Raw genomic sequence first — 13,589 nt, forward strand, 5'->3', positions numbered from 1 at the left:
ATATTATACATGATGCTGTATCCTGGGAGAAAAAAGGAAAAAAAAAGTGGTGTTCTATATAGGATTATTTTGATTTAGTGCAGTAGAGTAACAATTGCAAAACAAATTGCTAACCAGATAAAATTGGATTTTTTTATTATTTTTTTTTATTTTATTTTTTTACCTATTTTGATTGTTTACTTTGTAGAATATGACACATCATACCCGCATTATAAAGATGGAAGGAATATCAAGTTTGAACATGCCGTTGGCAAGTTCATTATCATTAGAAATGTATTAAAAATTTGAGTTGAATGAGATCAGGATGAAATAAACTATAGCCTTTTTGAGGCAACCATCTGAGGATTAGGCATAAGTGATTTAGCATGCAAATGTGGAGGGTTGAGTAGAGAGATCAACACTCTTCTCTTGCGTGCAAATCCAGTGCCTTACTCAGTGCCAGGTTTTTTCATCCTATGCTGGACATGTATTAACATGGCTCCTTCCGACACACCATACATAGTGGGCTATTAGACATTTGCAGCTTTAGAGTCCAAAAATTCAGATCTTGTATTGAAGGCCAGGGGGCTTCATAACATTTTGTAGATATGGTTCCCCTTAAAAAAATTAAATTCAGACATATTAGGTTTAGCAGAAATGAGGTAGCCACTACCTGGAGACCTCAGGAGTGAAAATGATAAGAGTAATCCATTCTGATACAACAGACAGTAGAGAAGGAGTGGGCATAATCATACATAAGACACTGGGAAACAGAATAAAGGGATTTTTGCAAATACAGTGAATGACTAATTGTAGTAAGAATTGAAACTATGCCAAAGGAAAATGTGATAGTTAAAGTCTATGTGCCAGCAACAGAAGAGGAAGATGAAGTGGTGGAAAAAATGTTATGAGGAGCTAAGTGAGTTGTTAGAGAAAATAAAGGGCAAAGAAAACTATTTTATGTGAAGATTGTAATGCAGCAATAGGAGAAGGAACAGAAGGAAATACGCTTGGTAAATACGAATTGGGATAAATAAATGAAGAGGAGAGTGATTTGTAGAGTTTATGCGCATGACATAATATGAAAATTACAGCATCGTCCAAGAAGGAGATATGCATGGACAGCCCCAGCAGATGTCAGAAGGGCACAAATAGACAACATACTGGCAACAGAAAGATTCAAGAATCAGGTGAAGGACAGCACAATGTACCCTGAAGCTGATGTCAACAGCGATCACAAACTAGTTATAATGCACTGTGAACTAAAGTTCAAAAGATTAAAGGTGAAAAAGAGAAAACTGGGAGATATCTAAGTTTAAAGATGAGTCTACCCAAAATCAGTACATGACACAAACAAGTAGTACCAATGAGGATACTAGATAACACAAGAGGGTAGAACAGAAATGGATTACAATAAAGAAATTCATTTTAAACTCGTCAGAAGTGTTATTAGGAAATAACAAAAAGGAGACTAGGAAAGAATGGGTAAGTCAGGAAGTCGTAAATATGATAAAGGAAAGAAGACGGTATGAAAACCCAGAGGATGGAGAAGTAATGAACAAGACCTTAAGGAACAAGATTAATAAGAGGACAAAACAAGATAAAGAACAGCATTCAGAGGAAATTTATGAACACGCCGGCAGGACAAATTGATGTGGCACAAAGGATATAAAATAGTTCTTCGGAATAAGAAAGGTGAAAACAATTAGCATTATGGAAAAGATGGGACAAAAAAATTATAGTGAAACAATGGAAGGAATACCTAGAACAGGGATACAGAGGAAACAGCAGCAATCTGACCGTCAAAAAGGAAGAAGTAGTAAAGCTGGATGAGGGCTCATATTATCAAAGAAGAGTATGAGAAAGTACTACATGACTTATGAGGAAGGAAGGCTCCAGGAGCTGATGGCATACAAGGAGAACTATTTAAAAAGTTGAGTGATAGATGAAAATGGCACTTTATGACTGTTATGTGATATTCACAGGTCTGGAGAGTTACCAGAAGACTTTGTTACATGCATTACCTAAAATGCCAGATGCAATGACATGTGAGTAACACCAAACATTGAGCCTGATGTGCCATGTATTGAACAGTCATGAAAATTATTGTCAGAAGAATGGAAAAACAAATAGGACTATTGTCGGAAGACTAGAATGGTTTTAGAAGGTGTGATATTGGTACTGAGGGAAGTGATAGAAAAACAGTTAGAGGAGGACAAGAGTACAGTCTTAGTATTTGCAGATTTTGAGAAGCATTTGACAATGTGTATTGTGCAATATCCTTGTGCAATATCCTTTGCCAATCAAGAATCAGCTGTAGGGAGAGAAGATGACACCTACCAATCAGAGAAGTTTGCTGTGGAAATAAAGAAGTATCGGAGAGCATTAAACAGTGTTTATGGCAGGGTTGCTACCTATCCCTATACTTGTTAAATCTGTACATACAGAAGGCAATTGACGGGGTGAGAGGAGTAAACATAGGAGTCATAATTGATGGAGCTAAGGTAGATATGCTGAGACTTGCTGCTGATATAGCACTAAGTGTAGAATGTTAAGGAGATGTGCAAAAAATCCTGAACATAGTGGATAGAATAATGGAGGAGGAATTCCATATGACAGTAAAAACGTACAAAACAAAAGTTATAGTGTGCAGTAGAAATAAAGAAAGCAAGACTGCAGTAAAGTTGCAAATGAAACAGTGCAGGAAGTAAATGAGTTTAATTACCTGAAAAGTAAAATCATGTGTGATGGAAGAAGCTACAAGAAGGTAGTATGCAGAATTGCCCAGAGCAAGAATGCTTTTAATAAGAAGAAACATGTATTCACTACAAAGAATACAAGCCTTGATGTGAAGCAAAAAATGGTGAAGACCAGCATTGCAACATATGGCAGCAAAACTTGGACAATAGGAGTGAGAGAGGAGAGGAGAGGAGATTTACTGCATTTGAAACATGGTGCTACAGAAGAGTGCTGAATATCAGCTGGAGAGAAATGATCACGGAAGAGGAAGTTTCCATTAGAGTAAGAGAGAAAAGATGCTTCATGAAACACCAAAGAAGAAGGGTTCTGCTGATAGACCATATACTCTGACATTATGGTCTTTTGAAAAGAATAATGGAGGGAGCATTAGAAAGCAGAAATTACAGAGGAAGGACTATTTTTAATAAATAATGGAGGATGTGTATTGTTCTTCATACTATGAGCTGAAGCAGAAGGCAGACAAGAGAGAAGAATGTGGAGCTGCTGCCACCCAGCCTCACACTTGCTGACTGGTGGGGTGGGGTGGAGGGGAGAGGAGATCACGGAGTCTTCATTTAATAGTCCATTAGAGATATGGGGACTCTCAGTTTTGTCATTGTCATTTTGTAAGATACGTGTTCTGTATATTCTCCCAATCTTTACTCAGTTAAGAGATTAATTATGTGATACCATAATATCGATTAAATATGATAAAGGAAAGGCCTAGTAGAATGTGTAATATTGAGTAAATTCACTAGTTATAACTTGATCTGAGTGTCTTCAAATGTATTTAATGAATACTACTCAAGATGGGCCAAGTGAGATGACACTGCAGTATCTGTATTCAACAGAATTCTGTCAAAGAAGTAGAACATTTCACTTCAATCTTATTAAATTCCTTTTTATCTGTCTGTTACACTTTGATCACTTTGCAGACTTACCCCTTTGTATTTGACCATGGGTCCTACCACTGGTGGTATGACTGAGAGCAGTCGCATGTTGCTCCTGTTTACTGTATTATTCTGTGTTTATTTATTTTGCTGATAATTCTTCATTGCAGTTTCAGGTAATGGATGTTCTGAAATTTGGTTGCTTAAGATACTGGTAAAGGTCGGGCCTGAACTACCACATTTGACATTGCCAACCTCAACAAACAATAGCACTGTAACCATTAACCTATGCTTTATTTATTCTGCTTTTCATTTTGTTCATTGTTTTCTTTCTTTTTTTATTTTGAATGAATAGACTATTCCCAGTGTATGACTTAGAATACAACCCTCACAACACATAAAGTATTGGTGATCCCTGTGACCATTAAGTCAGATCTGCTTTTGCTGGAGCACAGAACAAGGACATAGGCTGCCAGCCCTCTAAAAGCCTCTGCTCGTCTCTCCTTGGGCAGCTTGAGTTCTCATTTTTTTACTGCCCCTCCAATTGCCACAGTATGGTATCAGCATTATACTTGTGTTTAAAGTAAATTAGCCATGGGTCAAGGATTACTTGAAAAAGTCAGTCATCTTGAACCCTGAGTCATGAAACCCAGGATAGCTAAAAAAATTGTAAGTTTAGGAAAGAGGCAAGGAAACCATGCAACTCTTTTTACCTACTGTATGCCATACATTGTATGATTAAGTATGCTAAAGATTAATCAATAGCTGAGTAACTGCGTGTTCTCAGTTTTTCTAAGTTCTTTAAATTTTTGAATTTTCAGTGTTATAATAGGCCAAAGAATTTGTGCTGTTGTTTAAGTGTGTATTTTAAATGTGCTTCAGTATAAGTGTAAGCCACTAATTAATAGCTATGCTTCAATAAGTTTCTAGCTAATAAAGTATATAACAGTCTGTTTAATTGCAAAGTAAAACAATACAGGAATGTTTAAATCTTATTTTTATTACTGTATGGTTGAAATATTACACACGACTCAGATAACTGTCCATAAAATCAGCACATTTGAAGTAATCCACATTTCAAAATGTTTGTGTTCTTTTATTCAGTATACCATGTTCTCTGTTATTGGCATGGCTTGATGCAGTTCAGCAATTCTTTTTTTAACAGGTTGGTAGTTTTTGTTTATCGGAGCCACAGTCAGGTTCAGATGCCTTCTCCCTGAAAACAGTAGCCAAGAAAGATGGGTCAGATTATGTAATAAATGGCACAAAAATGTGGATATCTAATTCTGATGTTGCAAAATTCTTCATCTTGATGGCGAATGCGAAACCTGAAGCTGTAAGTATTCTTAGAGCAGTTTTTACTTTTGAAAATAGTGAATTTGTATGAGCACTGACTAGTTCACTTTTATCTATTTCTTTATTTATTCCACAGGGATACAAAGGAATAACTTGTTTCGCTGTTGACGGAGATACGCCTGGCTTAACAGTTGGAAAGAAAGAGAGTAAACTTGGAATCAGGGCATCTGGAACTTGTATGGTACACTTTGACAATGTTAGAGTAAGTGTGTTGGATGTTAGTTGTTCTTTTTCTTCTTCTTTTAAACTGGCCTTTTGCCATCAGAGTAAATTTGTATTTGAAGTTGGATTATCCGTAGTGTGAACTGTTTTAAATACGCGGTTTCTTCATGAACTAACACTTCAGCTCAAATAACACAAGTTTACAATTGGAAAGGGGGGGAGGGTGGTTGCTGGTTGCCACACAACATACCTGTGCAGTTTCCACTTGTATACACTTTACAAACAGAAATAAAATAGACTTGTCCAACCAGTTATCTATGTTTTGGGGAGGGTAATGGAGGTAGTTTCTGTTGAAGATTGGCAGAAGAGCCAACCCATATGAATAGAGGAAGCCGAAAGGCACGCGTTTAGCTCACGCAGGCTGGCGTGAGGTCTGGAACAGGACAAGGATATTAGAACTTAGAGAAAGAGGTGGTAACTGGTGGAATACTTAACTTTAATCCATCAATGATGAATGTAGCTCTTGTCTATACATTCTTCACAATATCAATAGCAACTGATAATGGCGCCTTGCTAGGTCATAGCAAATGACGTAGCTGAAGGCTATGCTAACTATCGTCTCGGCAAATGAGAACGTATTTTGTCAGTGAACCATCGTTAGCAAAGTCGGTTGTACAACTGGGCGAGTGCTAGGAAGTCTCTCTAGACCTGCCGTGTGGCGGCGCTCGGTCTGCAATCACTGATAGTGGCGACACGCGGGTCCGACGTATACTAACAGACCGCGGCCGATTTAAAGGCCACCACCTAGCAAGTGTGGTGTCTGGCAGTGACACCACAGTTTCATTGGTGGTGATTGATGCAAGCTCCACCCGAACAGGCCATGAAGGCCCTGTGGTACCGACTAGCTGCCATATCATCCTCGGCCCATAGGAATCACTGGATGGGGATATGGAGGGGCATGTGGTCAGCACACCACTCTCCTGGCCATATATCAGTTTATGGGACTGGGGCCACTACTTCTCAATCGAGGAGCTCCTCAGTTTGTCTCACAAGGGCTGAGTGCAGCCCATGTGCCAACAGTGCTTGGCAGACCGGATGGTCACCCATTCAAGTGCTTGCCCAGCCCGACAGTGCTTAACTTCATTGATCTGATGGGAACTAGTGTTACCACGGCGGCAAGGCCATTGGTACATCTACATCTGCGTAGATATTCTGCAAGCCACTGTATGGTGGGGTACATCTATACTGTAATTCCTCATTCAATGAGTGACTCGCCAGATGAATGTTCATTTGTGCACAGTGAATATTGGAAGCAATGCATGGACTCTGTATAATTATTTTTGTTGAGACAACCTTTTAATATATTTTGAGAATGTACGGAGTATACATACTAATGGGAAAGCTTACAGATCCATACATAATATTACTTGTATGCGAAGCCAGAGGCTGTGTAGGCTTAGAGGAAGAGTCAGAACACTGCAAAGTTAGAAAAGTAAAGTGACATCAATAGCTCACATTTTTGGCCTGGTAACTCATCTGCCTGTAGAGGAAGTAGTGTTATAAATGGGTCTGTTAGTTATTAGTGGCAAAGCTGTATCCAGTGCCACAATTCGTATTACAGATTCAGTGACAAAAGATTTTTCAAGAAAATTGACAATTATTGTGTCACTTTTATTGATATTTTATAGTTTCCAGTCCAAAAATCAGTCGTGAAGTGAGTGTTGGAAAAGGGAGTGATTAGATTAATATTAAAATGGGTATCAAGTAGCCTGTTTCAAAGTGTTGAACAGGTCATTACATGTCAAGCAGTTTAGAGGTTCCTACAAGCCCATCATGGATTTTGATGAAATCCTCAAAAAAATGTTAAATCAAACTTTTTATATCTCAGACAGTAACTGCTGAATAAACCTGAAACATTGCACATTATAACTTACTAATACTAGGTCTTCAAATATGAAGTTTCATTCTCCTGCTGCTTTCCAGTTTAAACAAAGTTGATGATTGTTCTGAAAATGCCTGTTTTTGGCCCAGTGTTACAAAGAAAGAGCCTACTGCAATTAGGAAGACCGTGTTCAAAACCATCTAGAAACTATATTTGGGTTTGCAATGCGAGCCTGTATGGTGCTAAAAAACAATGACAGTGTGGAGGTGCATTGAAAATGTGCCCATATTCTGATTATACTGAGATTAAATGTAATATTTTTTATTACATTCTACAGTTTTTTAGTACTCTCTGGGGAATGCCTTGAGGCCTTGGAGTGAGATAAAGTCCAAACAACACTAAAAACTTAAAAAAAAGTGTCTTTTCATGATGTCATGTGACATATTTCACTATGTTTTTTCCTACAACTACATAATCAAACTGGTTATGAAATTCACAATTTAACTATGGAGATCATGTTAGTAAAATTGTTGCGTAACAGCTGCAGCACACATCATGTGAGTAGTCTGCATGTTTTACATCACTGTCACATTGCGAAAATTTGGCAAGTTCACAGCAGTCTTCCTGACATTTATGTTGTGGAGAATTATTAGTATGTCCTTTCTTGTATAATGCTACTGATATTCTAGTTCAATTCTGGTTTAAGGTATAGTGCATTTTGCGTTAGCATAGATTGTGGTTAATGTGGAATATTAGTGTGCACATGAAAAACTGTATAAATGTGTTGACATGGTCAAGATGGCTTAACCACTGCTGGTTCCCTTTAAAGTGAGAAAACGAGCATCTCCCATCACCATAGGGGCCAAGCTCGATAGCTGTGCAATAGCAGCCGTGGGGAAAAAACACTCATCCTCAAAGTATGCTATGTGCTGATGAGGTGAATGGCTGTTGAGGTGAAACAAGTATCTGGCAGGCAACCTCTGGAGCGTCTGCTGCTCCCCAGTTGTACAAGGCTTCCTCAGGCATGCAGGACTCTGCCTGGCTTGAAGTTTGTTTTCCTGGCATTTCATGGGATCTCATCAAACAGCTACTCACGACAGGACGGGTGTAGTCAGGTAGTACCTACACCCATCAAAGAGAGCTCGGTTGGTCAATCCTTCCACGAAGAAATCTCAGAATCATAGTAACAGGGCACTGGTATGCCACAACACTTTCATTGTAATAAAGAGAAAAGGAGGAACCTTTGAGAAGGCCTCCCCCTTTTCTATATTCACAAGGCATTGGATGGTATTGCTGGGTCCATAAAAATTCTCAAATGACTTCATAATGGAACACTTCTAGTTGAAACTGGTAATTCAAACCAGGTGTCTAAGCTTCTGGGATGTAAGGCCTTAAGTGACAACATAGTCTAAGCTGAGTTGCATAACAGCATTAACTTTTATAAAGGCTGGGTTACCTGCTCCAATATAATGGAGATGGACCCTGTGGAGTTAAGTGAAGAATGGAGAAATATGGATGTCACGGAAGCGCAGAACTATATGAAGAGTGTAGATGGCACATTGTAAAAATCTAACTTTCAGCACTCCAGAATTACCTGAACATATCCCTGCAGGCTATATCCAACTTGAGGTTCACCCATATGTTCCTAACCCAATGTGGTGCTCAAAGTGTCGGAGATTTAGCTATACCACTGTGGTATGTAATGGGAGGGCTAAATGTGGAAATTGTGGAGGCACAGCTCACAAATTGGGCAATTCTCCAAAATGTATAAATTGCTCCGGGGATCACCCACTATGGAGCAGAAAGAGTTTGGTTTACAATGAGGAAAAGGAAAATTCAGGAGCTGAAAGTAAAGAGACTCATACCCTATGATGAAACTAAAAAATATTTAAAAGCTATGCAACCTCTGGTTTTTGCTACTTATTTTCATCAGCCCTTAAGGATACAGGGTACTTTTCCGGCTCAATATTATATAAAAATCAACACCTATTTCTTTCAGGCACTGTTTGTAATGTATACGTCATACAGATTTTTTGTTGATATCAGGTAATGCAGCACACTTTCTAAACAAATTAGAAGTATTTTGGATATTTTTGAACCTGCTTAGAGTTATTAAAGAAAATTACAAAGAAATTGATGCATTTTTTTCCCCAAAATGCTTCCTCAATTTGAGGTACCATTTAATCCAATGTTATACACTTGAAGGAGACCAAATTTTTACCAGATATGCATGACACGATGGCTGTGGCACTAGACCTATTTAATTCCACCTATTATTATTATTACAAGGATAAAAAATATCACATCTTACATTTTAGTTTTTATAATTTATTTCCTAATGAAAATGTTATTTTTTTCTATAATTTAGCTGATTCTGCAATAAAGCTTAGGTCTACTACATAGATATGGACTATTGCAAGTTACAGAAAAAAATTAGAGCAATACTTTATAAACTTTAGGAAAACTAAACTGTGCCTCAGAACATTCCTGAAGCATAGTCTTCATCCTGTAGCATTTCTTTATCTTCAAGCTTCTTCTTGGTATTCCTCTTAGCTCTTCTTGCTTCTTTGGTAACTTAAAGAGCGAATCTTTCAGCTTCATGAACCTGTTGTCTGTCACATGCAAGCAACTGATCTTCCATATTAGAGCAACATTTTATGCCTAAATTTCTCAGGACTTCACTCTATCATTGAAACATATCACCGCATCTAGTATACGAAATTTAAATGTATTTTGTCCTACAAAAACATTCTTGGGTGATCTTTCCCGCATGCAATGACTGAAACTCTCATTTGTGTTCTGAGTGCCCCCCATGAAGCAAAACGGGGTCACTCAGGTCTATAAAAATTGGTTTTATTTCATTCATAACAGGCTCAGGAAGAGAATCCTTATGATGGTACATTTGACCACTTTCTTTTGCTTTTTGGTAACCACACCAAGAATCTGCTCCTTTAGGGCAAAGTCCATGGACAAGGTGGTCATATGTGGAAAACTTATGAAAGTAGGTGGGTCATACAGCTTTCCTCATTGCTGTAACATCATTGAGAGGTGCAGTTCATCTAATGGCCAGCCCATAATAACTCTGAAGGAGGTCTATTTCAGTTTCTGTCGATCTGCCTTGGCCAGAAAGAGATTTTCCATCAGATAGCAACTTTCCTTTCATTTCTCTTTGTAGTTTCCTCAATCTAGCACCCATCCTCTTTTGCACATGTCCACAACACTCCAGTTTTGTTACCAAGGTATCACCATACACAGTGAACTCATTAATTTTGTTGAAAGCTTTAGAGTCCCCATCACCTAAGTACTTCGTATATCTAACGTTCCGGGTACCAACCTCTGAAATATTTGAAGAGCTCCATCACACTCCATGCCTCCACTGTAGCCATCATAATTCTTAGAAAACTGATGTTCAATATGTCCTTCAGTGTTACCATGGCAGGTGGGGCAGTACTTAGATAAGCACTCAACATAGCAACTTTTCCATTCTCCAGAGAAGTAACAGTTACAACATCATTCAAGGAGCGATGTCCTTGGTGTTGCCATGGCCCATCAAGTGCAACAGCAATGTCCCTGGTTCCACTGATATTTACAGTTTCTTCTAATGCAAGTTTCATAGAGGCTTTAGACACAACCGTCAAGGCACCTAAAATTATTTTTATGACTTGCTGAATTTACTGGGAGGAGGAGGAGGAGGAGGAAGAAGAAGAAGAAGAAGAAGAAGAAGCTCCATCAAACCACAAAATGTTTGAGCAGCCTTTTTTTCCTTTTCCTATTGCACACATTGCATACACTAACTTCAAATTCACAATGTTTGAAGTCATTTTCGAGGTAGATTTATTGCAGGATCTACACAGAACAACTAATTTTGATGCTAAACCCTTGCTCCTACTTTGTTGTTTAGTTATTTCCAGACATCCTACATCATCACATTGTTTACATTTTGCCACTTCCTTTATCAAAGAAGATAAGATGCCAACAACAACAACGACAAATCCGCTACAAAAAGCGTAATTGTGAACACAAAAATTTGAATCACCAGGAAGTGTGCCATGAGGGAGTTTCTTCCCTGAAGAACTGATACATAGGTTACTTTCAACAGTGTTGCTTGATTTGTTTGTGACCTGGTTACCACGGAATTTCATTTTATTGAATTTCTTGGTGCATAGCAAAGTACGTATTTATTGCACACTAAAGGATATGAACTTCCACAAATATATGTAGGGGCAACAAACGTTCAGTAACATGTGAACAAACTGCTTCAGTGAAACAGAAAGTAAATACTAGCAAAGATAATCATTTACAGACATTAGAAACCTGCACTCTTATCAACATATAATGAATCATACATATAATGGCTGGAAACAGGAAGTTCATGGTTCCTTTCGAAATAATACTGTTTTCTGTAACAGAAATAAAGGGGGCGTGGCGGCATACATGACTGTAACTTTAAAATTTGGTATATATAGGTTGTTTATCATTTGAAACCCTATAATGTATATAAAGTCAAAAACATTTTGATTTTTCCACCATTTATAAGTAACCTGTATCCTTAAGAAGCCAGTCGCTAACTGTGATCCCTCCATACAAACTGGGACCACAAATTCAACTACGAGCACATGCACTTGTCGGTGTTTCCATGGGGAAGTGCTACAGTTGAACCAGAAATCATTCAGATGCTGCCAGTGATTGGCTTACAACCTAAGCCAAATACTGCTACCCACCATCATCGGAAGTCTACTAAGCTGTCCCCTCAACCCAAGCAACCAACTCCTCCCATAAGTAAGGAAAAACATCCTTCAAAAAGTAGTTCAAATTTGAAGAAAGTGGCAGTTAAATTTTCAGAATGGTGAGCTTCCTCCTCAGATGGATACTACTCGTGACGATATGGATTTCCAATTGGAAGAACCAGAGAACAGGGCACCGGCTAACACTCCCTCTGGCCTCCTGGGTGAATCACCTTCGCCGAGGGAGAAAGACAAGACTAACCATCACTAATCAATGGCTCCCATAGGGACTTTTGTGTTGCAGTTGAATTTAAATGGATACCAATCACATTTGGAAGAATTACATGTCCTGCTTACAAGAAACTTATTTAAAAGTCACCGATACACATGCATTAAGGGATTACCACCCTTACAGGAAGGACGATATTACTGGAGGCAGGGCTAAAGGTGGAATGGCTGTTTTTATTGATGACAGATGCAACTCCTCTCCTGCCCTCTTACCATGGCTATACAAGCAGTTGCCATAAAAGTTGTAGCACAATGTAACATCACAGTTTGTTCTTTGTCTTCTAGCTCATGATTCTTTGGATGCAGACGCTCTGGCAGATCTCCAGGCACTCCCACACCCATTCCTCCATGTGGGGAACTTCAGTGCACACAATGTGGTGTGGGGCTCAGCTATCACTTGCCCCAGGGGCAAATGATTGAGTGACTTGTCCATTATGAGAATATCTACCTTTTGAACTTGGGCCAGATGATTACACCTTTCCACAGCTATTGGGTCGTTTTCAGTCGTTGAGTTATGTTTTTTCTCCTCAGCTATTGCAGACTTGGTTCAGTGGGAAATGACTTCAGATTACATCCCAGTGTGGATCCATCTGTTGACTCTGACAGTGGTTGACAGGAGACCACAAAGATGGATGATTCAAAGAGCAAATTGGTTGCTGTACAATCAACAGGCTATTTTTGGACAAAAGGGTTGTGCACAGGATATGGTGGCCTATATCACTTGTGAGATTCAATGGGCAGCCGCAGAGCCCATCCCCCAGTCTAGCAACCATCTCAGATGATGGCCTATACCTTGGTGGAATGACAACTGTTAATTGGCAATCAGAGAAAGACGAACAGCTCTACAGAACTTCAAACACCATCCAACTACAGAAAACCTTCATGCCTTCAGATCTGCGGGAGCACATGCAAGGTGAGTGATAAAAGAATGGAAGAGGAACTCCTGGAAGGAATTCACAACTTTCATTAATCGGTCCACTTCCATTGCGCAAGTTTGGAAATCAATAAGGTGGATTACAGGCGAGGGCGGTACACATCCCTTTACGGCCTTCTCAAGAAATGGGATCTTGGTGGATGTGCCTAAAGACATGGCTCAGGTTTTAACTGAACACTTTCTTACAGTCACTGTCTCATCTAGACAAGCTCCTGTGTTTCAGGTGTTCCATACGACTGGGGAGATGAGGAAGCCCCACTTTTTTTCACATAATGAGGTAGTCCTTCCATTCTTCATGTGGGAACTGGAATCTGCTCTGTCCACGGCCAAAGACATTGCTCCAGGGCCTGATGAGATTCATTATGCCATGACCCATCATCTGTGCCTGAAGCGAAAGGACAGCTCCTCTCTTGTTTTAATCAGATCTGGTTTGATGGACAGTATCCCACAACTTAGGAGGAAATATTAATTCCATTATGGAAAGCAGGCAAGGACCATAGCGCTCCTAAAAGTTACAGGAGTGTAACCCTTACCAGGCTCTTAAACGCATGGTCAACTGCCACCTCGTCTGGCTGCTTGAATCCAGAAGCCACCTGAGCAGCCCCAGTGCTGATTCAGGCACTACTGTTCCACCC

At 39.2% G+C, this 13,589-nt stretch overlaps 1 protein-coding gene across 1 annotated transcript in view; it reads left to right on the top strand.

Annotated features, from left to right (window-relative positions):
• LOC124615901 (short/branched chain specific acyl-CoA dehydrogenase, mitochondrial) overlaps positions 1-13,589 on the top strand; it is a 63,051-nt gene that overhangs the window by 36,881 nt on the left and 12,581 nt on the right. Inside the window, exons 5-6 of the mRNA XM_047144078.1 lie at positions 4,774-4,944; positions 5,041-5,166. Coding sequence (XP_047000034.1) covers positions 4,774-4,944; positions 5,041-5,166 — 297 coding nt within the window. The remainder of the gene's footprint in view (positions 1-4,773; positions 4,945-5,040; positions 5,167-13,589) is intronic.

This window comes from Schistocerca americana, chromosome 1, assembly GCF_021461395.2.
Source record: "Schistocerca americana isolate TAMUIC-IGC-003095 chromosome 1, iqSchAmer2.1, whole genome shotgun sequence".
In the NCBI taxonomy this organism is placed as follows: Eukaryota; Metazoa; Arthropoda; class Insecta; order Orthoptera; family Acrididae; genus Schistocerca; species Schistocerca americana.